This window comes from Sphaerodactylus townsendi, linkage group LG05 (genome assembly GCF_021028975.2).
Source record: "Sphaerodactylus townsendi isolate TG3544 linkage group LG05, MPM_Stown_v2.3, whole genome shotgun sequence".
Classification (NCBI taxonomy): Eukaryota; Metazoa; Chordata; class Lepidosauria; order Squamata; family Sphaerodactylidae; genus Sphaerodactylus; species Sphaerodactylus townsendi.
Genome location: NC_059429.1, coordinates 17792461 through 17817740, shown reverse-complemented (window position 1 = coordinate 17817740; position 25280 = coordinate 17792461). Strand labels below are relative to the sequence as shown.

At 43.6% G+C, this 25280-nt stretch overlaps 1 protein-coding gene across 2 annotated transcripts; it reads right to left on the bottom strand.

The window, feature by feature from the left end:
* Positions 1-10540: 10540 nt before the first annotated feature.
* SELE (selectin E) lies at positions 10541-25065 on the bottom strand. Of its 2 annotated transcripts, none has more exons than XM_048497547.1 (14): positions 24957-25065; positions 23284-23440; positions 21391-21777; positions 20502-20609; positions 20177-20362; positions 18972-19157; positions 18578-18763; positions 18185-18367; positions 17343-17528; positions 16114-16293; positions 15075-15194; positions 13142-13163; positions 12964-13036; positions 10541-11618 (listed from the first exon to the last, which is right to left on the bottom strand). In XM_048497547.1, the coding sequence occupies exons 2-13, from the start codon at positions 23333-23335 to the stop codon at positions 12979-12981; spliced, it is 1854 nt and encodes a 617-aa protein (XP_048353504.1). In that variant the 5' UTR covers positions 23336-23440; positions 24957-25065; the 3' UTR covers positions 10541-11618; positions 12964-12978. The 2 variants fall into 2 exon arrangements, with proteins under 2 accessions (XP_048353504.1, XP_048353505.1); XM_048497548.1 differs by having other exon boundaries at positions 18578-18760.
* Between the last annotated feature and the right edge of the window lie 215 nt (positions 25066-25280).

Below are 25280 nucleotides of genomic sequence, written 5' to 3'. Positions count from 1 at the left end.
GTGTTGTGTTGTGTTGTGTTGGGGCGGAAACTTTTTTAAACATTTTTTTTCACGTAGCTACGTCATTACGTAGATGCGCAGGCAGAATTTCCCAACCTTCTGATTGGCTATTGTGTTGGAGCGGGAACACTACTCCGTCCCTGATTGAAAATTCATGTTATTCTTCTTCTCCTTTTTATGTTCGAACGGAGCCACGCATAAACAATTTATCAAAATCATTATACCGTAGCTTCCTATTTACGTTCCTTTGTAGCCTTGCCCAGCGCGGCACAAAAAAGGCTGCACGTGCTCTGCGCACAGCCCACTGCGTTCTGATTGGCTGGAAGGTTCGAAGGGTGGGAAGAATAAGCCACATCTGTCCTCTATTTCTCTTCACCATTCCAGCTTTGCAGCGTGATTGGGAAAAAAGGTGCACTTCAATGCAGGTTCTGAAAAAACACGGGATAAGGGGGGGGAGCGCATGCCAGAACCAGGATGAATCCGTGATGGGCACTTAAGCAGTGGGGAGTTCTTGCTTAAACCGTGATTTTTCACGTGAGTATGACGCGATAAATAGACCGTGGGGAATCGACCAGTATGTACATAACTGGGAATTAAGTTCTGAATACAGAATTCCCAACATGCATCTGACTGAAAGTCCTCCTGCCCCAACCAAGTATGGTGGGAATTAACCCTTGGGAGGACGGATTAATTAGCAATTGCCCTGGGGACTCAGGCAGTGTAGGAGATCACAGGTGGGATCACTACACCGGTAACTTTCACCCAGGGCCTTTTATCCTGTTCCCTTGAGAAAGGGTGTCAGAAGACCCAGTTACATGGGTTTGCCTAGATTTGGAACCTACTCTGGAAGTAGGGTTTGCTAGGTGTAGGTAATTTTCACTATATTCAAGGAGACTCTTAAGTAGCAGAGATACGCAGTGTCAAAATAAAGATATGCAGGGATGATGAGTTGTTTTTGTATAAAATACTTTACTGACTTAAAAAGAAGGGAGGGTCACAAGGAAAATGTAAAGGCAGACTTCTCCCCCATTGTTTAGTAAGAAACAAGACCTGATCCCATGTTCCTTTGTTCCAGTTAATGAGAGAAGTCACAGCTTTCATTGATATACATGCTACCTCTCTCCCAACAAGCTTTAGTGTTGTCTGAAAAGCCAATGGAACCAAATCCTGGCCTCACCATATGGTTCGATAGAACCATACCCCACCACGATTTCCACAACTCTCATTAGTCGTCGCAAGGAGTAGACACAAAGCAACAGTTAGACGACACACCAACAAATGAGCTTGATTTGTATAATGTGAACAGCATTAGCACAATATGTACATTAAGCTATCTGGACTGGGGAAACTGGAATATGGAAGGTGCTCAGTGAAAACATTTGTGAAGGTGGCTACATAAAAGCCTAATAGTTACCTGATTGTTACCTGCAGTTGTTCTCTTTCTCTCACCTTGACTCATTCCTTCAATGTGTAACAGGCTTCCCTCTGTGATACACCTCTGAAGATGCCAGCCACACATGCAGGCGAAACGTTAGGAACAAGATCCACCAGACCACGGCCACACAGCCCGGAAAACCCACCACAACCAGTTGAATCTGGCCATGAAAGCCTTCGACAATACAGAAGAATTGCTTGTTTCTGCTATGGTTACCAAAAAAAAAATCCCCATGAGATTGGAAAACCAAGGTCTAAAATTGTATTTGATATTAAAGAATAAGGGATTTATAGAACCAAGGCCAGCTTATCAGCAGTTACATAGCAGTTATGCAAGTAAGAAAAGATTATATCACTAAGAAAGATCTTGTCACTAAGGGCTAAGACGTCACAAAAGAGCACATCTTATAGACCTGTTTGGCATAACTAGCTATATAAGATGGCCTACGTGAAATAAACATAGCAATGAAGAGATCAGAGGTTAGAATAGAAAGGAATCTAATCAGATAATTGGAAATGTGTTTTTCTATATTTTAATGAACACTGAAATAATAATGAGATATTTATCTAACACTATTCTACTAGAATCACATAGTATATTTATTAAAATAATTTTTAACCTTTTAAAGTGAATAAGTTGTATGTGAATAAGTTGTCCTTACACCTTAAAGATGTATTTCTTTATGGGAAAACCCACCCTTAGGAATGTATGTGAAATCTTTTTACCCTGGAGATCTCTCTCTCTCTCTCTCTCTCTCTCTCTCTCTCTCTCTCTCACTCACTCTGAGAACAAATATTAAGGAATGTTGGGAACTAGCTATCTTGATTGAAAACCAGAAAGACAGAATTCAGTTTATTGCAGCCCCTTTCATATGGGCAAAAGCAGAGGACATGCAGTTTTTCTGTAACAAGAAATAGTCAGACAAGCCAATTTGATTTTAACGCTAAAGAAGAAATCATATGTGGGAGAAATATGATTATATTGGGTTATGTATGCTGGTATGATTATGAATTATGACATACGTTTTCTTTGTACCTATAAAAGAGGAACTCTTTGGATGGTTGTGTGCGACTCTTATAGAGAGCTCACCTTGTCAGAAATCTATTTCTGCACAGTAAAAACCAATCTTTCTTTTTAAAGTCTGATTCTTTCTTTCCTAACTCAGTCTTTCTAACATAACCGCGCAGGGCCAGACACAGCGTCTCGCCTGACAGTGGGCTATGTGAGAAGGCCCAACAGACCCCCTCCCCATTCTTCAGTTTGCAGGTGACTGTGTGAAAGGACAAACTTGCCTCCTAGTTAATGTCACCTTCACAGCTTTGCTGAGGTCACTGCATCAAGCAGAGAATTGTTAGTTGAAATGTGTCTGGCAGAAAAGCAATTCTTCCCTAGACAATGCTGAGAAGAAGAAGAAGAAGAAGAAGAAGAAGAAGAAGAAGAAGAAGAAGAAGAAGAAGAAGAAGAAGAAGAAGAAGAAGAAGAAGAAGAAGAAGAAGAAGAAGAAGAAGAGGAGGAGGAGGAGGAGGAGGAGGAGGAGGAGGAGGAGGAGGATTTATGCCCCATTTTTCTCAATTGTAAAGAATCTCAAAGCGGCTTACGAATTCCTTCCCCTCCTCATATTGTTTAGATAGCCTCCAGTATGGCCAAGGACTTCGACACAATCATGCCAAGCTCTGGTTCTTCATCATTTCTTTCCATGAAGACAAGTGTGACATGAATCAGACCTATGCATAACTCAATGCTTCAGAGGAGGCTCTGGTTCAGAATGGAAGCTGTACATAGTTGAGGGGAGGAACATGTAAGGTTCTTCTGCTAACTATTTCAGCTTCAGCCTGGACAGAATGAATGAACCAGGGCAATGAGAAAGATAACTCTTCAATCATCCCAACCTGGTCACAGGTGACTGAAGAAGAAGAGTTTGGATTTATCAAACCCAGTTCTCCAGATTACAGTCCACCATCTCATAACCACTACACCACACTGTCTCTGCAGTCCCATGCAATAGGCAAAAGTAATTTGGGCCTCGAAGGACTTCTCCAGAGCAGGTGGAGATGATTGATTTTGTGCTTCCTAAGAATGCAAGAATTTGATGTAGATTCAAACAGTAGTACTGGGGAGAACTGCTTACATACACATGACGCTCCCAGTGGAAGAAATAGTCCCCCTTGGGTTATTTCAGGTTGGGAATGTGGCAGAGGTCTAAAACCCCTCTTTCCCTGTGCTGTGGTCCGAGTCTAGGGTTGTCAGTCTCCAGAAGGAGCCTTATCTCAGAAGTGCAGAATCAAGTTTGTTGTTTATTTCCTCCTCTTCCGAAGCGGCAGGAGGGTCTTGCAGGTGGCTGGCCACAGGTTGGCTCAGTTGTCACCAGGAGAAGGCATTTGTAGCCCCTGTGAGATGCATTCTAGATAACACCTGTGTGTCCTGCTGGACTGTTTAGTTTCTGCAGGATTTACAAGGTCGAATAGGTTAGGTTGGTCTTTGGAAGAGTTTGGATTTATATCCCCCCTTTCTCTCCTGCAGGAGACTCAAGGGGGCTAACAATCTCCTTGCCCTTCCCCCCCCTCACAACAAACACCCTGTGAGGGAGGTGGGGCTGAGAGAGCTCCGAGAAGCTGTGACTAGCCCAAGGTCATCCAGCTGGCGTGTGTGGAAGTGTACAGGCTAATCTGAATTCCCCAGATAAGCCTGCACAGCTCAGGCGGCAGAGCTGGGAATCAAACCCGGTTCCTCCAGATTAGATACACGAGCTCTTAACCTCCTACGCCACTGCTGCACAAGTTTGGGGTGTTTTATTAGCGGGATGGAGCATGCTGCATATTTTAATAATTTAATATGTTAATGCTAATATTTTAGATGTGTTAGCTGCTTTTATGTTGTCTTAACTCACTTGTACCGTTTTAAGGTTGTAAGTAGCCACAAGACCATTTGGATGAGCCACAACTAAAAAAACAAACAGCAATAGAATTAGAACTCCTGTGGAGTCCCACCCCCACCCCCCTTTTAATCTGGCAGCCTATGGAAGGTCTATCCAGCTGTCAAATCCATTGATTATTGAGACTGCAGCAAGATCTTAGGGATCTAGTCCATTATTTAATATACATAGTTAGCAATGAGGATTTTACATCTACTAGCCCTCCCCTGTTTGTTTTTTTCTTCAGAAAATCAGTTTCCCTGTTCAGATGAGCATGCAGCAAATTACATAACATTTTGCATTATAGGTCTATAAAATGACTTACCGGTATTAGTTCTGTTTTGTTTGGAAATATGAGGCATTGTTAACATAAATACACACACACATGTACCTGAAACAGAACTTGTTGCAAATGGATTGGAAACACAGCTCAGTTTTCTCACAAAAGGAATTGGACTGACTCTTCTCTATGATGTTATTTTCTACATATGATAAGCAGAGATTTGGAAATAAGAATAACACACACACCCTTCACTTTTATTACCAGAGTTCCTTCGTCCTGTGATCTTGAACCGTACAATAAAATTAAAATTAGTTACCCTGTGTTGTTGAACCATACTAGGAAATGTATAAAATATAAACATAATAATAAAAACACTAGCTTTATTTCTCAATTCTGATCACGAGAGTGCTTTAAAGATATTACAGCAGACAAAAACTTAGTTACTAATTTTGTAGTTTTCCTAATAGATATCAGCTAACAGAAAGGAGACTGCCAGGAGCAAAAGGATTCGAGAACGAGATTCAGGAACTAACAGAAAGGATCCAGGAGCCATTGATCCAGAAGCAAGATGATAGTTTCTCAAAATAGGGGTAATCTATCATTCTCTGAGCACATCGTCGACCGTCTCAATCTTATCAGCAGAATGGCTACATTGGCACTTGCTGAATGGAATTCCCCTGTAGTATCCATTCAGTTCTCCTGTAGGTAGAGCATTTAGTGTGCCCAACACGAATACACGGCAGCTGCTCGGGACAATAAGACAATTTAGATACGATGGGAGATGAACAGGAAGGGAGCCACCTCACCCAAAAAACAAGGTAGCGGTTAAGCTCATGAGGGGCTTTAGTCCTGAGAACAGCTTCGGTTGGGATTCTGCACAGGGCATGTGGGGCTAATCTACACAGTGCCTCAGGGAACCGGTGGGATTAACCCGCTACATCTGCTCGCCCTGTGAGGGCTCTGGCCTGTGCTGATGGAGAGGAAGGGTCAGCACATCACTGGCAACTCTTTAGTTGATAATCACGTTGCAATAAGCATTTTCTATCTAGAACTTTCCACAGGTTGTCAGTGCAGCAGTGGCATAGCTTCCATGGGGCGGGGTGGGGATAGGGGCCAAGGACGGCCGCCGTTGGAATCAGGTGGGGGGGGCGGAAAATCACCCCTTCACACCCCTCCTCTTTTCCCCTCACCCTGCCCCGCCAGGCCTCGTCGCCAGCTAAGGTAAGTGGGGCATGGGGGGGGGGTCCATGGGGGGCAGAAAACTCTGAGTCTGTCCCAGGATCCATTTTCCCTAGCTATGCCCCTGCAGTGCAGTTATGGTTGATGGTTCCATTCCATCAGCTGGGGCCATCTTTTGTCACTCAACATTTTTTTAAAAATTGGGGGGGGGGGGAAATCCCAAAATGATTTCCAAAGGGCTTTGGACCCACTCACTGGATGCCCAGCTTTGCATGTTTGGAAGACCCAATTGTATTTTGAGTACCTATATTCTGGCACCTATCCAATAATCCCCTTCACCTGTTCACATGTTACTCTGAATGCATATGTTACTGTGAACGCATGTACATCCCACCAGAAGAAGTGGAGGAGCAGGAGGAGTTTGGATTTATACCCCCCTTTCTCTCCTGTAAGGAGGCTCAAAGGGGCTTACAACCTCCTTTCCCTGCCTCTCCCCACAACAGACATCTTGTGAGGTAGGTGGGGCTGAGAGAGTTCTGAGAGGACTGTGACTGGCCCAAGTTCACCCAACAGGCATCACGTGTAGGAGCAGGAAAACAAATCCATTTCCCCAGATAAGAGTCAGCCCCTCATGTGGAAGAGTGGGGAACCAAACCTGGTTCTCCAGATTAGAATTCACTTAACCATTACACCATGTTGGCTCTCTTGCAGAGGCGTAGCAAAGAGGGAAAGTGCCCAGTGCACCGGAGTGTCCTCTGCCCCGCCCCGCTCCATCCCTGCCCCGCCCCATCCTGCTCTGGAACGCCCTCGGAATGCCCCCGGAATGCCCTCGCCACACCCCCACAGGGGCGTGCGCCCTGTGCGTCGCATCCCCCTGTCCCCTGAGCTACGCCTCTGCTCTCCTGTGTGAGATCCCACAGGAAGGGATGTATGTGCGTTTGTTAGAAAAAGCTGTGAGATCACTTTACAGATTAAACAAATGAACAGTACCTGGGTAAGTGTGGGGTTTGCATCATTTCTTCAGCCATACCTGTGCTGGTGGGATGTGAGAGAGGGTCTTTCTGCTGAGACCCTCGAGAGCCATTGCCAGTCTGATTAGACAAGAATGACAGATGGACCAAGGGTCCAATTCAGTACAAGGAAGTGTCATGTGTTCACATGACCATCGCATGAGACTTACTCAAAGCACATGCAATAGGGATGCCAACCTGTAGTTCTCCCAGAATTACAGCTGATCTTCAAACTATAGAAATTAGTTCCCTTGGAGAAAATAGCAGCGTCAGAAGGCAGACTCTATGGTATACTGTAGACTCTAGGGCCTCTTCCGCAGAATAATGCACTTTCAATACACTTTGAAGCTGGATTATATTGTGCAGAATAGCAAAATCAACTTACAAACAATTGTGAAAGTGGATTGAGTGTGCATTATTCTGTGTGTGTGGGAGGGGCCTAGGTAAAATCCATTGCCAAAGTCCCCCTTCACAGGCACTAGCCCCAAATATCCAGGAATTTTCCAGTACAGTGCTGGCAATCCGACATACAAATAGCATTAAAGTGTACATTATAGACCAGGGGTCTGCAACCCATGGCTCTGGAGCCGCATGCGGCTCTTTCAGCCTTATACTGCGGCTCTGCATAGCCTGGAGGTCAGAGGTTAGCGTGGGCATGTTCCTCCAGCCCTTCAGAGCAGCACTGGAAGGAAAGGTGAGTGGAGGGGCCAAACTGAAGGTGGCTCCGTGTGTGAGGGCGCCGCTTTTCGCGTCCCCTCCACTCATCTCTCCTTCCAGCGCTGCTCTGAAGGGCTGGAGGGACACGCCCATGCTGCCCTACGACCCCTGGAGGTTGGAGGGTAGCGTGGGCGTGTCCCTCCAGAGCAGCCGCCATCCCCCCTCTGCCATCCCTGCAGCTGCCATCCCCCCTTTGCCCCACGGAGCAGACGGCTGCCTGCTCCGTCGGACAGAGGGGGTTTCCCTGCCCAGCGCCACTGCCTCCCGCAGCGTGAGAGGCAGTGGCACCAGGCAGACCGTGGCTGCCATCCCTCCTCTGCCCCACAGAGTAGGCTGCTGCCTGCTCCGTAGGGCAGAGGGGGTTTCCCTGCCTGGCGCCTCCCAGCGTTGGAAGGAAAGGTGAGTGAAGGGGCCGAACCGGAGGCAGCTCCTCTCCAGCTCAGTAGATCTTTGGGGCTGTGGAAAACAGGTCCAAATGGCTCTTTGGGTGGTAAAGGTTGCTGACCCCTGTTATAGACAGATTGTATGTGCATTCACTGTAACCTGTGGGCAGCAGAGGCGTAGCAAGGGGGGAAAGCGCTCGCTGCACTGGTGCGTCCTCTGCCCCCCATCCTGCCCCTGGAACGCCCCCAGAACGCCCTCGCCACACCCCCACAGGGGCATACACCCTGTGCGTCGCGCACCCCCCAGCCCCCTTGGAGCTACGCCTCTGGTGGACAGGGCTTTTTGTCTTGATCACTTTATAAGGGCATCTTATTGGACTTCTCCGAGAATTTGGGAAATCAAACTACATCAGTTCTTCTTCGATGCATTCAAAACCAACCGCCTTAATTTGCTACATGTTTCTTTACAAACTGCACCACCTGCTGGCCACTGTTTGCTTTTAATGCTCAGACACCTTTCCACACAAACCTTTTTACAGCATTTCAAGGCAAGAAACAAAAAGTTTCCTCCATGGAGTTCTACATTGTTTTTACCTCTAAAATGGTTGATTTGCAGCCTCAAAACATTTTAAATGAATCCCCCTTTAAAACAATTCTCCGGTTGAAACATTTCAAAAACGTCTTCGGTTGCTGTATAACCTATAAACGATGTTACCCACTGTTCTCTGCTTCCCTGAATTCCACCCCACCCCCACCCCCCGTGCCATTTTCTGAGTTCACTCCATTCCTTCTCACCTGTTTATTTGCAGCATTTCTGTTTGGGTTTGGGGTGGGGGGGCAATCTTTGAAGTATTGAGTATTCCAGGAAGAGAATTCCCACACTGTGAAACATTGAAGCATCAGCCCTTTCCGCACTGCAAAAAGGGCGCTTCTCCACCGGCAGGAATTCTGCCAGTGGAGGGGTGGGGGCCGTTCGCATGGGAGCGTGCAAGCGGCCCCCGCAGAGGCCAGCGTGGGAGAGGCCCGTCCCTCTCCCACTCACCTCATCACCTTCGTCACCCTGCTGGACTCCTAAGACCCGCCCATGCTGCCCTCCGACCTCCAGGGGTTGGAGGACAGCGAGGGAGGGTCTCAGCAGTCCAGTAGAGCGACCAAGGCGACGAGGTGAGTGGGAGAGGGACGGGGAAAACAGCGTGTTCCCGACGGTGCCGTTCGCACCGCGCCGGCGGGAACACGCTGTTTTCCAAAAACCTCCCTCCAGGAGGGAGGTTTTTGGAGGCGGCCTGACGCCGCCCTGGGGGTGGAGGAGGGGAGCCAGGTCGGCGCTGCTGCGTTTTAGCGGTGCCATCTGTGCGAACAGCTCCCTGGGGACTGCGTTTTTGCCATCCCCAGGGCACCGTAAATGGCCCGTGCGGAAAGGGCCATCGATTCAACACAGAACTCAATTCTTTTAAAAGGAAAACTCATGTAATGGTGGCCCTGAATTGTCTCAGACGGGTGAGTGCGGACATACGTAATTGTAAAGGGAGGGTGGGATTGAAAACATTTTAGAAACGTTTGGAAACGTTTTAGGTGATTTGTGCAGAAAGGGCCATTGAGGGCACATTCTCTACCAACAGACTTATATAAAACCTATTCACATCAAAGGCAGCTGCACAGGGGAACATCTCATGGCTGATGAGCCAAACAAGAATTTAATCCAGGCAAACTCAATTTCCATCCCAGCCTACATGCCCCCAATGAAAACAATTCCAGACTAACAACACAACACTCCAAGATGAACTTAAATTATTTTTATTAATGATCAGTGCACAGCTGAAAACACAACACCTCTCAAACTGGCAATGGTTCAACATTCAGTTCATAATATTAAATAAAATAAATATATACCATAGTCCAAAGACAGTTGAAACTCATATAATACTAATCCACCCTTGCTTTCCTACAGTTCTTAAATATAAGAAAATCCTGGCCTGCTAGGGATTAAATACACTCCCTTGGAAGTAAAGTATACTGGATTGGATTAATTTTTCTCTTCCTTCCCTTAGAGCTGGGTGTAAGAGATTCCCAGTACAATCCTATCCAGAGTTTCTCCAGCATTAGACCATTGACATCAATGGATTTTGACTAGCGTAACTCTGCATAGGACTGCATTGTTGGAGATTTGGCACCTCGGTCTTAGCCATACTTACAAAAACAGATTTGACTGACATCAACAAAACTTATTTCAGGGTAAGCTTACCTAAGATTGCAGCTGATTAATCACAACAAGGCTAATGGAGGTCATCTATTCACATGCTTCTAAAGAAGTACCCCAGATGCCTAAATGTGTACCAAACATGAATGTTTTGGGCTGTTGTGGGTTTTTCAGGCTACGTGGCTGTGGTCTGGTAGTTTTTACACCTAACATTTCTCCTGCATCTATGGCTGGCATCGTCAGAGGCATGTTATGGTAAGATGTGTTTCTCTCTGTGGCACAGAGACACATCTTACACATCTGTGCCACAGAGAGAAACACACCATACCGTAAAATGCCTCTGAAGATGCCAGCCACAGATGCAGGAGAAATGTTAGGTGCAAAAACTACCAGACCACGGCCACGCAGCCTGAAAAACCCACAACGCCAGTTGATTCCAGGTGTGAATATCATCTACATAACTGATATTAATTAGCTGACTGTTCCAATAGTCAGATTCTTTTTTTGTAGGCCATGCAGTAACAATTACTTTATTCCAAAGTGTTCTAAATACAAAGGCTAGATTCTATCTTTTTTTTTTGCAAGAGCAGACATTCTTTTCTTTTCTTTTTTTGCAGTTTTTGGAGGATCAGACAAAATTGCACCGAGAGGACCATTGTAAATAAATAAATAAATATTTGCTGCACTGAATCCCATAGGGATGAAATATTTCTACAGCCTTGAATGGCTTGACGGAACATATCGTAACAAGAATACAATTACACGTGGTGGGGCAGGGAAAATTACAGAAGTAAATCATGGCATTATCGTAAAAACTGAAAAGAGATTTTTGTATATGTTCAATTTTTGGGCATTATTTTACAAGTTCAAAGAAAAATATTTGAAACGTGATTATGTCCTAAAACTAATTTCACTGCTATTCAGAGGGTACTGGGTTGTCTAGAAAATTGCACCCAAGTAATTAACAGTGATTTGCTACATCAGGGAGAGGTAGAGCTGTTACCCAAAAGTATTTAGGGGGGGGGGTATTGGTGGTTTAGGACTATAAAATTTAAACTTCAAAAATTATCATTGTGGACTGAAACAGTTTCTGTCCAAAGAACAAGCAACAACTGACATATAGCAATTGGTACTTTCCAGTTGGATTGTGTCCAAGACTTCACTCAATAAATATCTTGCAAGCTATGCATTCCACACTCTTTCTGCAATTAACGTTTGCCCATAGAGACCCTGCTGTGATGTAACAGGAACATTTATCTCAGCTAGCTGAAGTACCTTCTTGTTTGCTTCAATCCTAGAACAGTGAGGTCCCTTCTGAAGACTGCATATTTTGTGCAGAGCAGCCTTGCACCAAAAGAAGGTTGCTAGACATTGACAAAGAGATCTACATCTTCATATACCAAAGGTAAAGTGTATTCTTGATGATTACCGCAAATGACATTTGCTTGTAATTCATTCTCCTTTGTCCAGTGTACCAGGCATTGCTGAAGACAGCTACAAATCCTATGGAAAGAACGAGATTTGTAATTTAAAAGAGACACATTCAGGAAACAAGAATCTTATTCCAAACACTTCTGGCTGGACTATAATTTGTGATCTGCATTATACTTTGATGGATGGGAATTTGTCCCATAAAATGTCCACAACACCCAGGTCTATGGGTGTCCTCACTTCAAATAAAATATATTTATACAAGTAATTTAGTTGGCTACACACTTAGATATCCCATAAAGATGAATTTTGATATTTGTCATCTGCAGAAAGTACAATAATGGTTTCCCAGAAAACAAGGAAGGAAGGAAGGAAGGAAGGAAGGAAGGAAGGAAGGAAGGAAGGAAGGAAGGAAGGAAGGAAGGAAGGAAGGAAGGAAGGAAGGAAGGAAGGAAGGAAGGAAGGAAGGAAGGAAGGAAGGAAGGAAGGATTCTACAATAGCTGTTTTTCCAGTTGCAATTGTCAGCAATTCTGCTTCCTGAATGTCCTGCATGAAGCTGGTCAATATAGCCAACTACTGTCTATTTTTACTGTCAGAAGCTATACTAGGGACTAAAGTAAGAACATAAGAACATAAGAACTAGCCTGCTGGATCAGACCAGAGTCCATCTAGTCCATCTCTCTGCTACTCGCAGTGGCCCACCAGGTGCCTTTGGGAGTTCACATGCAGGATGTGAAAGCAATGGCCTTCTGCTGCTGCTGCTCCTGAGCACCTGGTCTGCTAAGGCATTTGCAATCTCAGATCAAGGAGGATCAAGATTGGTCGCCATAGATCGACTTCTCCTCCATAAATCTGTCCAAGCCCTTTTTAAAGCTATCCAGGTTAGCAGCCATCACCACCTCCTGTGGCAGCATATTCCAAACACCAATCACACGTTACGTGAAGAAATGTTTTCTTTTATTAGTCCTAATTCTTCCCCCCAGCATTTTCAATGAATGCCCCCCTGGTTCTAGTATTGTGAGAAAGAGAGAAAAATTTATCTCTGTCAACATTTTCTACCCCATGCATAATTTTATAGACTTCAATCATATCCCCCCTCAGACGTCTCCTCTCCAAACTAAAGAGTCCCAAACGCTGCAGCCTCTCCTCATAAGGAAGGTGCTCCAATCCCTCAATCATCCTCGTTGCCCTTCTCTGCACTTTTTCTATCTCTTCGATATCCTTTTTGAGATGTGGCGACCAGAACTGAACACAGTACTCCAAGTGCGGTCGCACCATTGCTTTATATAAGGGCATGACAATCTTTGCAATAGATGCCTTTTCCAGTATGGCCACTCAAGATTCTTCACTAATCCACAGACTCTTCCCTCTCTGCTTCTAGCTAGTATTCAACTCCCACTCCAGGCAATATCTTACCTCTTTGTCTAGGAATTAGATCAGATCAGCAGAACTTTGGAAAGTGCCTTCTGAGTCAAGGCTGTGGTAATTACTGTAAAACATAGAGGTTGCAAATGTTAGCAAATCAACGCTACCCAGGACAATTTTGTTTGCCAAAAATGAAAATTTCCAGTACGAGTTTTGAAGTACAACATACCTGGCTGGAATAAATTTCTTTACTGCAAAAGAAAAAAGAAGAGGCATTAGCCTTTGCGTATTTAAGGATATGATTCTCTGCACAGTTTTCCTGGGAATAAGCTCCTCTGAATCCAAGGGGACCTGCTTCCAAATAACTACACTATTAGACTAGGGCGACTCTTTATATCTCAGATGTTGGACTAATTCTATCAGCCTTCGCCAGCATGGCCAATTGGCCATGTTGGGAGGGGCTGATGGGAATTGTAGTCCATAACATCTGGAGTGCCAAAGGTTCGCCACCACGAGATATAACTTTGCTTACAGATGGCTTCTTACAACTAAACATCCACGGATAAATACCATCAGGCACAGTTAACTTCTGGAACTTTTCGCATCAGGATGCAGTGATGGCCACTAGTTTGGGATGGCTTTAAAATGGGATGAGGCAGACAGCCCTACGGCCCATTCCGCACAGCAAATGTGTAGCGCATAGGTGTCAAACTCGTGGCCCTCCAGTTGTTATGAACTACAGCTCCCATCATACCCTGCCAGCATCATGCTGGCAGGGCATGATGGGAACTGTAATCCATAACATCTGGAGGGCCACAAGTTTGACACCTGCAGTGCAGCGGGTTGCAGTCAGGATAAATTAACCCGCTTTTCTGTATTCCCATTCGCATGCATCCGTTCAGGCAGTGATTGGAGCCCATGGAAACAATGCGAGTTGCTGTCATGCCATCGCACGGATCTTTTAAAAAAAAATTGCCTCACCAATGTGTAGCTAGATGTGCAGGCATGCACAAATGAACCCCCACAGCCATGCTGATGTCTCACAATACCACGATACGACCGTTTGCACTTGCATGGCTACGCAGATGTAAGCTGGGAAATTTTTAAAAAGGAAAGCGCAGCCCAAAAAAACACCTCCTGGTTGGCCATTTGCTCGCAAGTGGCTGCAACCCAGGATTTTTAAAAAGACTCGCAAGTAGTGTGATTCTCAAAAAACCCAGGTTGGGGGAAATAACACGGGGCAGATTCGCTTTAGGGGTGGGATCCATGTGAAGTTCCCTCCCCCAAAAAACCTCATTTTTAAACCGACCTGAACCTGTGTTTATTGGCCCGTGCAGAACAGATCTATCTCTGGCTACTAGCCATGGTAGCTAAATAGAACAGCCATGGTCAAAGGCAGTATACCTCAGATTACAAGTTTCTGGGGGGAAGTGACATGCCCAAGTATTGGTCTCTGTGTTCCTGGGGTATGTGACTGCCCACTGATGGAAGCAAAATACTGGACTAGATGGATTACTGGTGTGATCCATTTTATGTCTTACATTCTTAATAGCAATATGGCAGCTGTGTAGGTGTAGGGGAGAATACTACCATCCTTTTTTAAAAAAAATGCCCCCATCTGCTCTGTCAATATTGTTACAGCATTCATAGTGTCACAGTATTTTCAGTTTTTGTAAAAATGTTGTTTAAAAATGTTGTTTAAAAATGTGTCACTGGGGATTAAAAATATAATTAGAAAAGTTGAATGAAAATGTTATTAGTGAAGACCATAAGTAGCTGTCAGTATTCATTAATATATAAGTTGGTGTTATCAGTACAGAAGAATGTTCGGTGGAATAAATAAATTTATATCAGGTTTATATCTGGTTGAAAAATCAGATCCATTCTGTTGTTTATAGAAATTTAGACTTTTGAATATTAGTTAATGTGTGTTTTAATTGGTTTGTTGTACTGTTTTTCCTTATGACAATATTTGCAGTTTTGAATCTAAATTATTTTAATGTTGAATTCACAGCCTTTTCCATACAGCTGCAAGTCAATCACTTTTTTAAAAAAAATCTTAGCCGTGGTATCATGTAAAGTAGCTATGTGTATGTCAACAGTATGCACTGAACTGGAGAAAAATTAGGTGAACCTTAATTGGGGGGTGGGGAATTACTCACCTTTCCTTCGAATACGCTTTATGAGCCAAGCAAGAAGCAATCCTACTGATAAGATGGAGGCTCCAGTAGCTGCTGTTGCAGTGAATAAGTAACTCGCAACATCCCACTGAGGTTGAGCAGCTAAAATATAAAAAGGAAGAGTTTGCATGAAGTTAGTAGGAAGGCATTTTTTCTTAACTCATTTCTACTTCCATTATATCCATTTTTCTAATTAGAAGCCCATGGCCTGCCTTTATTTTCTATGATTATTTAGATTGCAGAATGGCATCAAGACAATCCCCCTGGCATTCTACTATCGGGCTCTTAATCTCCTCCTAGATTTCCATAATTCGGGTTTATTGTTCTTTGATGTTTTAAAGCAATTGGGCCCTGGGGAAAGGCAGGATATAAATATTTCAACAAATAAACACCCTCAAAATAAACAGAACAGCTGCATTTTGCTTGCAAGAATTGTAGTCCACTTGTAGACAAATACTAACAACCTCCGGTCTGTGACTGGTTCTTTATTTCCAGGATTCATATAAGTTTCAGCCAATCCCAGCCAGTTGCTTAAAAACAAATGGCATTGGAGGAGGCCTTTTAGAAAAAAGAAATGGCACTAGAGGAGTTAAGGAGGAGGCCTTTTAGAAAAAAGAAATGGCACTGGAGGAGTTAAGGAAGACACCTTTTAGAAAAAAGAAATGGCATTGGAGGAGTTATGGTAAGGTAGGAAAATCACTGCCTTGTTCAATAGTTAGATTTATGGAGGATAAGTCTATGGTTAGCTATTAACTATGATAGCCAGATAGGACTTCCAGGTTCTAAGGGTAGCATTCCTCTGATTGTCAGATGCTAGGATGGGTGTTGCTTGTGTGCTGTTTCCTTGTGGCAGCTGATTGGCCATTATAGGAAACAGGATGCTGAGCTAAATGGACCATTGGTCTGATTCAAGATGGTCGCTTTTTTGTTCTTTATCCCTCTCTACTTTTTGATACAATCCAGTGGTCTCTTCTATACTGAAACCTCCCCAGACAAAATACTAATAAGGTGAGCCAAATACCTTCACAGGTTGGAAGTCCTGCTGTCCATTTTCCTGAAGCTAGACACTGGAGTGCATAGGAACCATTCAACATCCATCCATCCATACAGCTGACCTCACACAGTGTCCTGTAGGCAAAATCTGGATGTGTACAGTTCAAGAAGCCCTTCTCTGGAGCTGTCAGACTCTCACACTTGGCAACTGAAATGCAAAAGCGGAGGGCAGGTGATTAACTCGACACAGTGGATATTGGAACATTGCAAAATGTTTCTAGAGCAAAGTGAATTTTATGACAGCGGAATAATTAAATAGTAATCATAATATTGCATATTTTATTCCTTCCTTTTAGCAATTTGGAGTTACAACATTCCAAAGTCACTGCATAGGAATATTCCAGATGTCTGTATCGTCTGACTTGATTTTGCCTAAACAAGAACCCGATTTTCCTCAAGGGCAAGTGAAACAGAACATCTGATTTTGGACTGTGCCAAACACCAAAGGCAGGATCACACAGTTAAACCGTTCTCTGTTCATTGCATAGCAGCATGCAAGAAAACAGGGTTCTATCTCAGCCTTCTCCTTGAGATATGGGAAGGATGCTTTTTTGGATCAAAGTATTCACCTGTGTGACACCTCCAAGCACCTGATCTAAAGATTGAATGAACTAAGCCTGGAATATCAGTGGACTAAATATGATCAGGATAAAACCTCAATTCAGCTCTGAATGCTATAGAATGCTTCTCACAGAAACACCCAAAGCCCCATTTTCACACATGGGAAACAATTGTGATATTATAATTTTTCATTAAACAGAACTTTAAGATTTCTCTCATTAGAGTTCAGAGTAGAGCAGTGATGGGATTCAGCAGGTTCGCACCATTTCGGCAGAACTGGTTGTTAACACGGTGCTTGTAAACAACCAGCTGTTAAATTATGTGAATCCCACCACCAGAACCAGTTGTTAAATTATTTGAATCCCACCACTGGAGTACAGCCCTTTTCACATGGTCCTCCAAATAGTACCGTCATCCCCGCCACTACTACCATCACAGATAGTAACTCTAGTAAATTCAGGTGTGACACAAGGAAGGACCCACAGGGGAAAAGAGAAATATATATTTAATAAATGGGATCAAGCGTATTACTTTGAGATTGGGTTTTAGCATATAAATGTGTGGAATAGGAATTGTAGTTCTAGCTACTGTTTTTTCAACGGTATCAGATATTTTTACAGAAGTTTGAAATCTTACTTTCACAGTGAGGAATGGATGCTGACCAATGTCCCTTTGAAGAGCACTGGATTTGGGATGATCCTTGCAAGGTGTAGCCCTCCTCACAGCTGAACTGACACGTGGAGTTGAAGACTAGATTGGTATCAGTGTGGGAACAGTTCACAAACCCTCCCTCAGGTGGTTGTACTGCACCACATTTCACTTCTGGAAGAGACATGGATCGTAGTTGTATTAAATTCACATGTGGTACAAGGAGGTCAGTCAGAAAACAATATATGAAGTATGCACTAACTAAAGCAGTGATGGCGAACCTATGGCACGGGTGCCAGAGGTGGCACTTGGAGCCCTCTCTGTGGGCACATGCCCACAGAGTTCATCATGTGAGGGGCGGAAAATCAAACCCCCCCCCCACACACACACACACACATCTAGGCTGGCCTGGGCCACTGAGCACGATGTGCGTGCACCGCGGTGAGCAGGGAGGACTCGGCTGGCGGGCCTGGTGCCTGTGCTCCAGGTGGCTGCTGCCTGGAAGCTGACAGAGGAGACAGAGATACTAGAGAAGCACAGAGCAGTGCGCGCGGGATTTGCTGGAGGCTAGAGCAGGCTGGCCCCTGCTTGAACAGGTGGGGCGGAGCCGTGGAGGAAGAGGGAGCCAACCTTTTTTTCTAAACTAAAACCTCAGCATTCAGGTTAAATTGCCGGGTTGGCACTTTGCGATAAATAAGTGGTGTTTAGGTTGCAATTTGGGCACTCGGTTTCAAAAAGGTTCGCCATCACTGAACTAAAGGCATCAGACATAGCTTTGAGGGAGGGGTGAAGTAATGATAAACCAGTGATTGGGAGAACTGAAATCTTACCTTTACACTGGGGAATCGGTGCTGACCATTGCCCCTGAGAGGAACACTGGATTTGGGATGATCCTTGCAAGATGTAGCCCTCCTCACAACTGAACTGGCAGGTTGAGTTGACTGTTTCTCCGTCAGTATGGGAACAATTCACAAAACCTCTTTCTGGCTGAGGTATTGCCTCACATTTCACCACTGAAACAAAAACAGATCATAGCTCTAATAAAATTGGATGCGATACAAGGAGATCACACAGGGGAAAAAAAATATATTGAAATAAGGGCATCCGGCTTATGACACTGAGGTTGGTTTTTGACAGACAATCGTGTGGAACAGGAATCCTAATTCTCATTGCAGCTTTTGCAGAATCGTTTGGAATATTTTTATGGAAGGTTGAAATCTTACTTTCACAATGAGAAATTGGTGCTGACCAGTGTCCCTCGGAGGAGCACTGAATTTGGGACAGTCCTCGCAAGGTGTAGCCCTCCTCACAGCTGAACTGACAGGTTGAATTGAAGACCAGTTCTGTCTCAGGGCGGGAACAGTTCACAAACCCACTTTCAGGCTGAGATACCGCTTCACATTTCACTGCTGAAACAGACACACGTCATAACTTCGTAAATTTGGATGCGATACACGGAGGCCAGTCAGAAAAAAACATGATTAAAATGCCTCACACCAATGGCAACAGGCATATGACTTTGAGATTTGGTTTTGGTATATAAATGTGCGGAGTGGAAATTATAATTGTAGCTCCATTTTCTGTAGAATGCTGTTCCATAGAAGGTTGAAACCTTACCTTCACAATGGGGAATGGGTGCTGACCAGATTCCCTGTGAAGAGCACTGGATTTGGGATGATCCTCGCAAAGTGTAGCCCTCCTCACAACCGAACCGACAGGTTGAGTTGAAGGCTAGTTCTGAATCAGCGTGGGAACAATTCGCAAACCCATTTTCAGGCTGAGGTACCATTTCACATTTCACAGCTGAAATAGACACAAAACATAGCTCTTGTAAACTCAAATATGATATAGGGGAGACCACCCAGGAAAAAAAATGACTAAAAACCATATATAATAAATGTGAACACATCTTGAGATTAGGTTTTAGTATTGAAATGAGTGGAATAGAAATCTTTAATTAGGCGCTTTCCCCCCAGAATGTTTTCAAATATTTTCCTAGAACTCTGAAAGCTGAACTTTCACGTTCACTGTCCAATATGAAGGCTTCCCTTTCCTTTGTCAGTCCTTAAGTTGTCAATAATTGTGTCAGTACCTCAGTACATTACCTCCAGTACATGCACAGTCCTCACAAAGGGACAAATATGACTCCAGGGCCATTTGGGGTCAGGAAAACAGCATAGAAGGGAAAGTGAAAGACCTCCAGCCATCATTGCCCCAATCAAAATGGAGGCTCTGCACACTTGGGAATTGACCTCCCTCACACCTGACATCTGTGTGTTTTAGTTCGTCAGGTTGGGGAGAGCCAGACCAGATCCTGCATAGTATAACCCTTTAAAGCTTTGATTTCAACTGAGCTGCACTGATTTAGCAGTAGCAGTAGCAAGCCTTTATTGGCATAGACAACAGTACAACAATAATAAAAACAGATTAAAAAGCATATACAATACAGGAAATAAATATTAGGTCGAAGGAAATCTACCGGCGTTTAGTAATTTCCAGAAGAAAGTCTGCCACTATCATACAGAGAGAAGGATCAGGATTGTCCAACAAGTAGTGTAATCTAATTAAATCGGGGAGATTGGGTAAATGTAAAGGAGTAAGATTCACATACTTGGATCTGATTTCCTTGAATCTGAGGCAGTGTAGTAATTGGTGGGCCAGAGATTCAACTGAGCCATCATTACATGGGCACAATCTTTTAGCCTTTTCTTGCTTATTAAATCTGCCATGTAACAAGGCAGAAGGCATAACATTAAACCTGGCGAGCATCATGGCTCGCTGCACTGATTTGGGGAAATTTAGAACCTGCCCAGTCCACTCACCTTTACACATAGGGGTGGGTGTAGACCATATTCCAGAAGAAGTGCACCAAATTGGTTCATTCACAGTTGGTTTGTAACCCTCCACACATTGCACTCTGCAAGATGAGTTGTAGACGAAATCCTTCTCTGGCTTGTCACACTCCAAGATTCCATGATCTGGCTCTCTGGGAGGCTCACAAATCCTCACTGCAGATACACACAAGCAAAGATTTCAGGCTAGGCAGTTGTCTCAAGCTAGATATAATAAAACTATGCAACTTAAGACTCTCATAAATGAAACAGCTCGTGTACTCTGATTGGAAAGGAATTAAAGGGGCAGTCTTACCATATTCACAGTCACGCCCATAGAATCCAGGATCGCAATTGCAAGTGTAATTATTAATGGTCTCTACACACTCGCCACGGCCGCTGCAGGAATCCAGTTTACAGGAGGCTGTAAGTCAAATCAGGAAATTAAATGCATTCCTCCAAGTGGAACTATATTCCAGATAGTACATACAGCAAATAGGAGGAAAACCTGCAACTTAGAATTAAGAGACCCTCTCTTCTCCTATAGAGAGTTTTTCATTTTGCCCAGATCTAATAAGGAACCCATTTAGTTTTTTGCTATTACCTCTTTTGGTTATCTTTGGCCCCTTCCGCACATGCAAAATAATACACTTTCAATTCACTTTCAATGCACTTTGCAGCTGGATTTTAATGTGCAGAATAGCAAAATCCACTTGCAAACAATTGTGAAAGTGGATTGAAAGTGCATTATTCTGCATGTGCGGAAGGGGCTACAGAATGGGTTCAATCCAACCCAGCTTTCCTGCGAGTGAAAAAAGGCAGGAGGGATTCTCTTTGACTCCTCAAAAAGGCTGTGCTGGGGATCATGGGATTTGTATGTATGAAAGCCATGCGGGGTGGGGGCTGTAGTAAGAATGGGAATTGGATGAGATGGAGGGAAAAGACTGGGTGGTTCCAGCCCTATGTCTTGTATTCTATAACTATCTTTGAACTATTCTTTTGAGAACAGTATCATCCAGGATAGGAAAGGGAGTGATTCTAGGAATTTCTGGGCCACAGAGCACAGGAAATTGGCTTCCTACACCAGCCTCATGAAGTTTGCCGAATCTTCAGAATTGTCTTATTTTCTTAGGTGACATTTTCCAGCTGTTATGATTGCAAAGATGTTAATCAAGAGGATACCCCCCCCCCCCCCGCCACGATACCTGTGTAACACAAAGCTGCTTTCTTTTTACTACAGCGTTCGTCATTCCACTTTCCCGAATCTTTCACTCGTTTGATGTAGATTTCGACACAGTCCTCGTTGAGTTTTCGGCCATTCGGTTCGCCCTTAGCCCAGTTTTCAGCATCCTTGTCCAGTGGCTTGTTGGTTCCTACCCATCTCCACTCGGAGTTAATTTTCCTCAGCCCAATCCAGTAATGATTTGCATTTTCATCGAGCGTGGCGTTCAAGTAACTAATTTCTTCCTTGGTTTGAATAGCAACCAGGTTTGTAAAGTTGGCTTTACACCATTTTTCTGCCTCCGCATAGTTCATGTTGTAGTTTGAACTGTGGTAGGTCCAACAGGAGCATTCCTGAAGCAGCAGAAGCCCTGGGAAGAGAAGACACAACTATTTATTTGTTTACATTTTTTGCTTATTTCATTTATACCCTGCTTTTCTTTCCAGTGGGCTTGTATAATTCTTTCCTTCTCCATTTTATCCAATCTACAACCCTGTGAAGTAGTGTAAGCTGAAAATGTACGACTAGCCCAAGATTACTCAGAAAGTTGCTCCAGATGCTTGCTTGAAAGCCAACGTGATATAATGGTGAAGAGTGGTGTAATCAGAGGTGGGATCCAGCAGGTTCTCACCAGTTCCTGAGAGTGGGTTACTAATTATTTGTGTGTGCCGAGAGGGGGTTACTAATTGGATCTGCTTTTCTGTTAGAAATTCCATTAGGTCCAAAAATCATAAAGTCCTGTTGTTTCCTATGTGGCTGGTTAACGAAGGTAGAAAACGGGATAATTCTCCCTGTTGGGCTGTTTTAAAAACATATTTTAGAAATATGGTAAAGTTCCTTGTTTAAGGAAAGTATCCTTCTTTTGATTTCTAGAAACAAAATTAAGTATTTGAAAGTATTAAGTATTTGACAGGCAGTCAATTAGAGGAGAAGTAGTTGTTTCTGTTGGCAGTAGACGATAGGACTTGCTATAATGAGTTTAAATTATGGACAGAAAGATACCAGCTGGAAATTAGGAACTTTTTTTTTTACAGTAGGAGTTTTTTACAGTAACAGAGAAATTATTAATGCCACGCCCCTAGAATGCCCAGCCACGCCCCTGTCATGCCCCGCCCAGCCCCATTGGTGCTACGCCACTGTTTGAATCCCACCACCATGGGAACCTGTTACTAAAATTTTTGGATCCCACCACTGGGTGTAATGGTTAAGACTAATTTGGAGAAATCAGGTCTGATTCCCCACTCTTCCACATGAAGCCTACTGGATAACCTAGGGCCGTGGTGGCGAACCTTTGGCACTCCAGATGTATGGACTACAATTCCCATCAGCCCCTGCCAGCATGATCAATTGGCCATGCTGGCAGGGGCTGATGGGAATTGTAGTCCATAACATCTGGAGTGCCAAAGGTTCGCCACCACTGACCTAGGGCTAGTCTCTCAGCCTCAATTACCTCACAAGGAAGGAAGGTGACTGTAAGCCATTTTGAGACTCCTAATGGTAGAGAAATACAGGGTATAAAAACCTTCTGTTATTAAAATGTGGTCTCTCTCTCTCTCTCTCCCTCTCTCCCTCTCTCTCTCTATATCTATCTATCTATCTATCTATCTATCTATCTATCTATCTATCTATCTATCTATCTATCTATCTATCTATCTATCTATCTATCTATCTATCTATCTATCTATCTATCTATCTATCTATCTATCTATCTATCTATCTATCTATCTATCTATCTATCTATCTATCTATCTATCTATCTATCTATCTATCTATCTATCTATCATCCCTGCATAATAAGATTGCTATTTTATGTAGGAGGGCCTTCAGAAAGCAGTTAATTCTAGCAAGTTTCCAACTTAGATGCGCATTTGCTTACCATAGACTAGAATAGACAGGAGTCCAGAAATATTCATGATGTCACGAGCCATTTATAAAGCTTCTTTCTTCAGCTGGGCTGGCTTTGCAAAATTAGCTGCTCAGAAAGGAAGCAGGCAGTTTGAAAGATGCGGGTTTCTTTTGTCAAATGTCGAAATCTGGTTTTAAAAGAAATTTGAAACACTGGTCAGGGGGTGTCATTCTAGTGTTATTCTGTAAAGTGTCATGACCATTGGTGTAGAAAAGGAACAGCCTATCTCTAGCAGTGATGTACAATGATAATAAAAGTGTGCGCTGATGGGGAGGGGGAGTTCCATTTAAATAGGATATCAGAAAGAAAGCTGGAGGGAATAGTAAGTATTAAACAATAGTGTCCTAAGCACAGTTACACTCATCTAAGCCCACTGAAATTGGTGGGCTTGGAAGGGTGTGATTTGGATCAAAATGGCACTGTAACGTTTTGGATCCAGTTAACTTTTCCACTCCATCTCACCCAGTTTCCCTCTTTTCTCTAGAACCCCCAATCCCACATGGCTTTTGTATATGTAAATCCCATCAATCCCAGCATGCTTTGGGGGGGGGTCATAAGGAACCCCTCTTGCTTTTTCATCAATACAACTGATTAGATCCAACTCTATAACTATCCAGTAATGTATAGGATGACCCTCAACCGTTCCACCCTTCTAGGCTGATTGTCTTTTTGGTTTCTTTATTATTATTAGCATTTATTATTATTAGCAATTGGTTTTTCTTGAACAAAAGAAAATTCAAAGTGGCAAACAGTAACATCATAAAATAATTCAAATTCAGAAGGCAATAGCCCAGCCACAGATCTCTCCCAGGCTAGTAAGTAAAACAAAGAGCAGTCCACAACACATATTAGCAGCTTTCTATAAAAGGAAAGACTTGATTAGGCCACCAATTCCGCACATGCAGAATAATGCACTTTCACACTGCTTTCAATGCTCTTTGAAGCTGTGCAGAATAGCAAAATCCACTTGCAAACAGTTGTGAAAGTGATTTGAAAACGCATTATTTTGCGTGTGCGGAAGGGGCCTTAGTAAGACGAGGAAACAGTTTGTCTCTGGCAATTACAGCATGCATTTCCCCAGCAGTTTTCAAGAAACCTGACAAGGACACTTTAAATAGGAAGACAGGATATTAGACAGAACAAAAAAACTCCAATTCCCATCATAGGGTGCATTACAGTTTAGATGTATACTTACGCAAATACACAAGAAATTGACTCATGCCGTGTCTGACCCGTAGTCTGTCAACAGGCAGAGAAATCTTTCCCACCCGTCTGTCTCAAAGGCCTTTCCCACCCTCAAACCTGGGACCTTTTGGATAGAAAGCAAATGCTCTGCCATTGAGCCACAACACCTCTCTATAAGTTACATCTATGCATGTGTTTATGTCATGCACAGGTACTTGTCTTTTCTGCTGAGTATAAAGCAGCTCGGAAACTGCCTCTGTTTCTAGGATTTTTTAAAAATAAAGTCAAAAATCTAGAGCTTTCTGGTACCGTTTTCAGCAAATCCGTGTTTTAATGCAGAATAGATCCTGAAATTAAAAATATTCATTTAAATGGTGGAAAAGGTTCTGCTCAATTATCCTCCTGATATTGTTGAAAATGGATATGCCCCCCACCCCGAAAAGCCTTTTTAAACTTACCAATGATTGCTGTAAAACACCAGCCCAGTGCCGCTCACTGTGGTCTTGAGGAGTCTCTTTCCTTTAGGAAGTGAATAAAAGTTGTTTTGGCCCAAGGCCCAGCTCAGAGCTTGCGTTTAACTGGTTTAGCTCCAAGCTCATGGCCTTTATATTATGAGCAGCTGTCTCCCGCCTCCTTGGAATTCCCACGATGTGACTAATCTCTTCAAAAAAAGGGAGAGAACTTCCCTAGATAGGAAAAAGGAGATTTTGGAATCTCCGGAATGGTAAAACAGGCAGACGGCGATTTTTGCGTCTCCTGCCTCTTCCTTTTCAAAACATTGT

Coding starts and splice junctions, on each gene's coding strand:
- SELE (XM_048497547.1), bottom strand. CDS start 23,335: ATGGCTCGTGACATCATGAATATTTCTGGACTCCTGTCTATTCTAGTC. Junction 18,764..18,971: donor ACCCATTCCCCATTGTGAAG/GTAAGGTTTCAA, acceptor TGTCTGTTTCAG/CAGTGAAATGTGAAGCGGTA. Junction 13,037..13,141: donor AAGAAATTTATTCCAGCCAG/GTATGTTGTACT, acceptor TATGTTTTACAG/TAATTACCACAGCCTTGACT.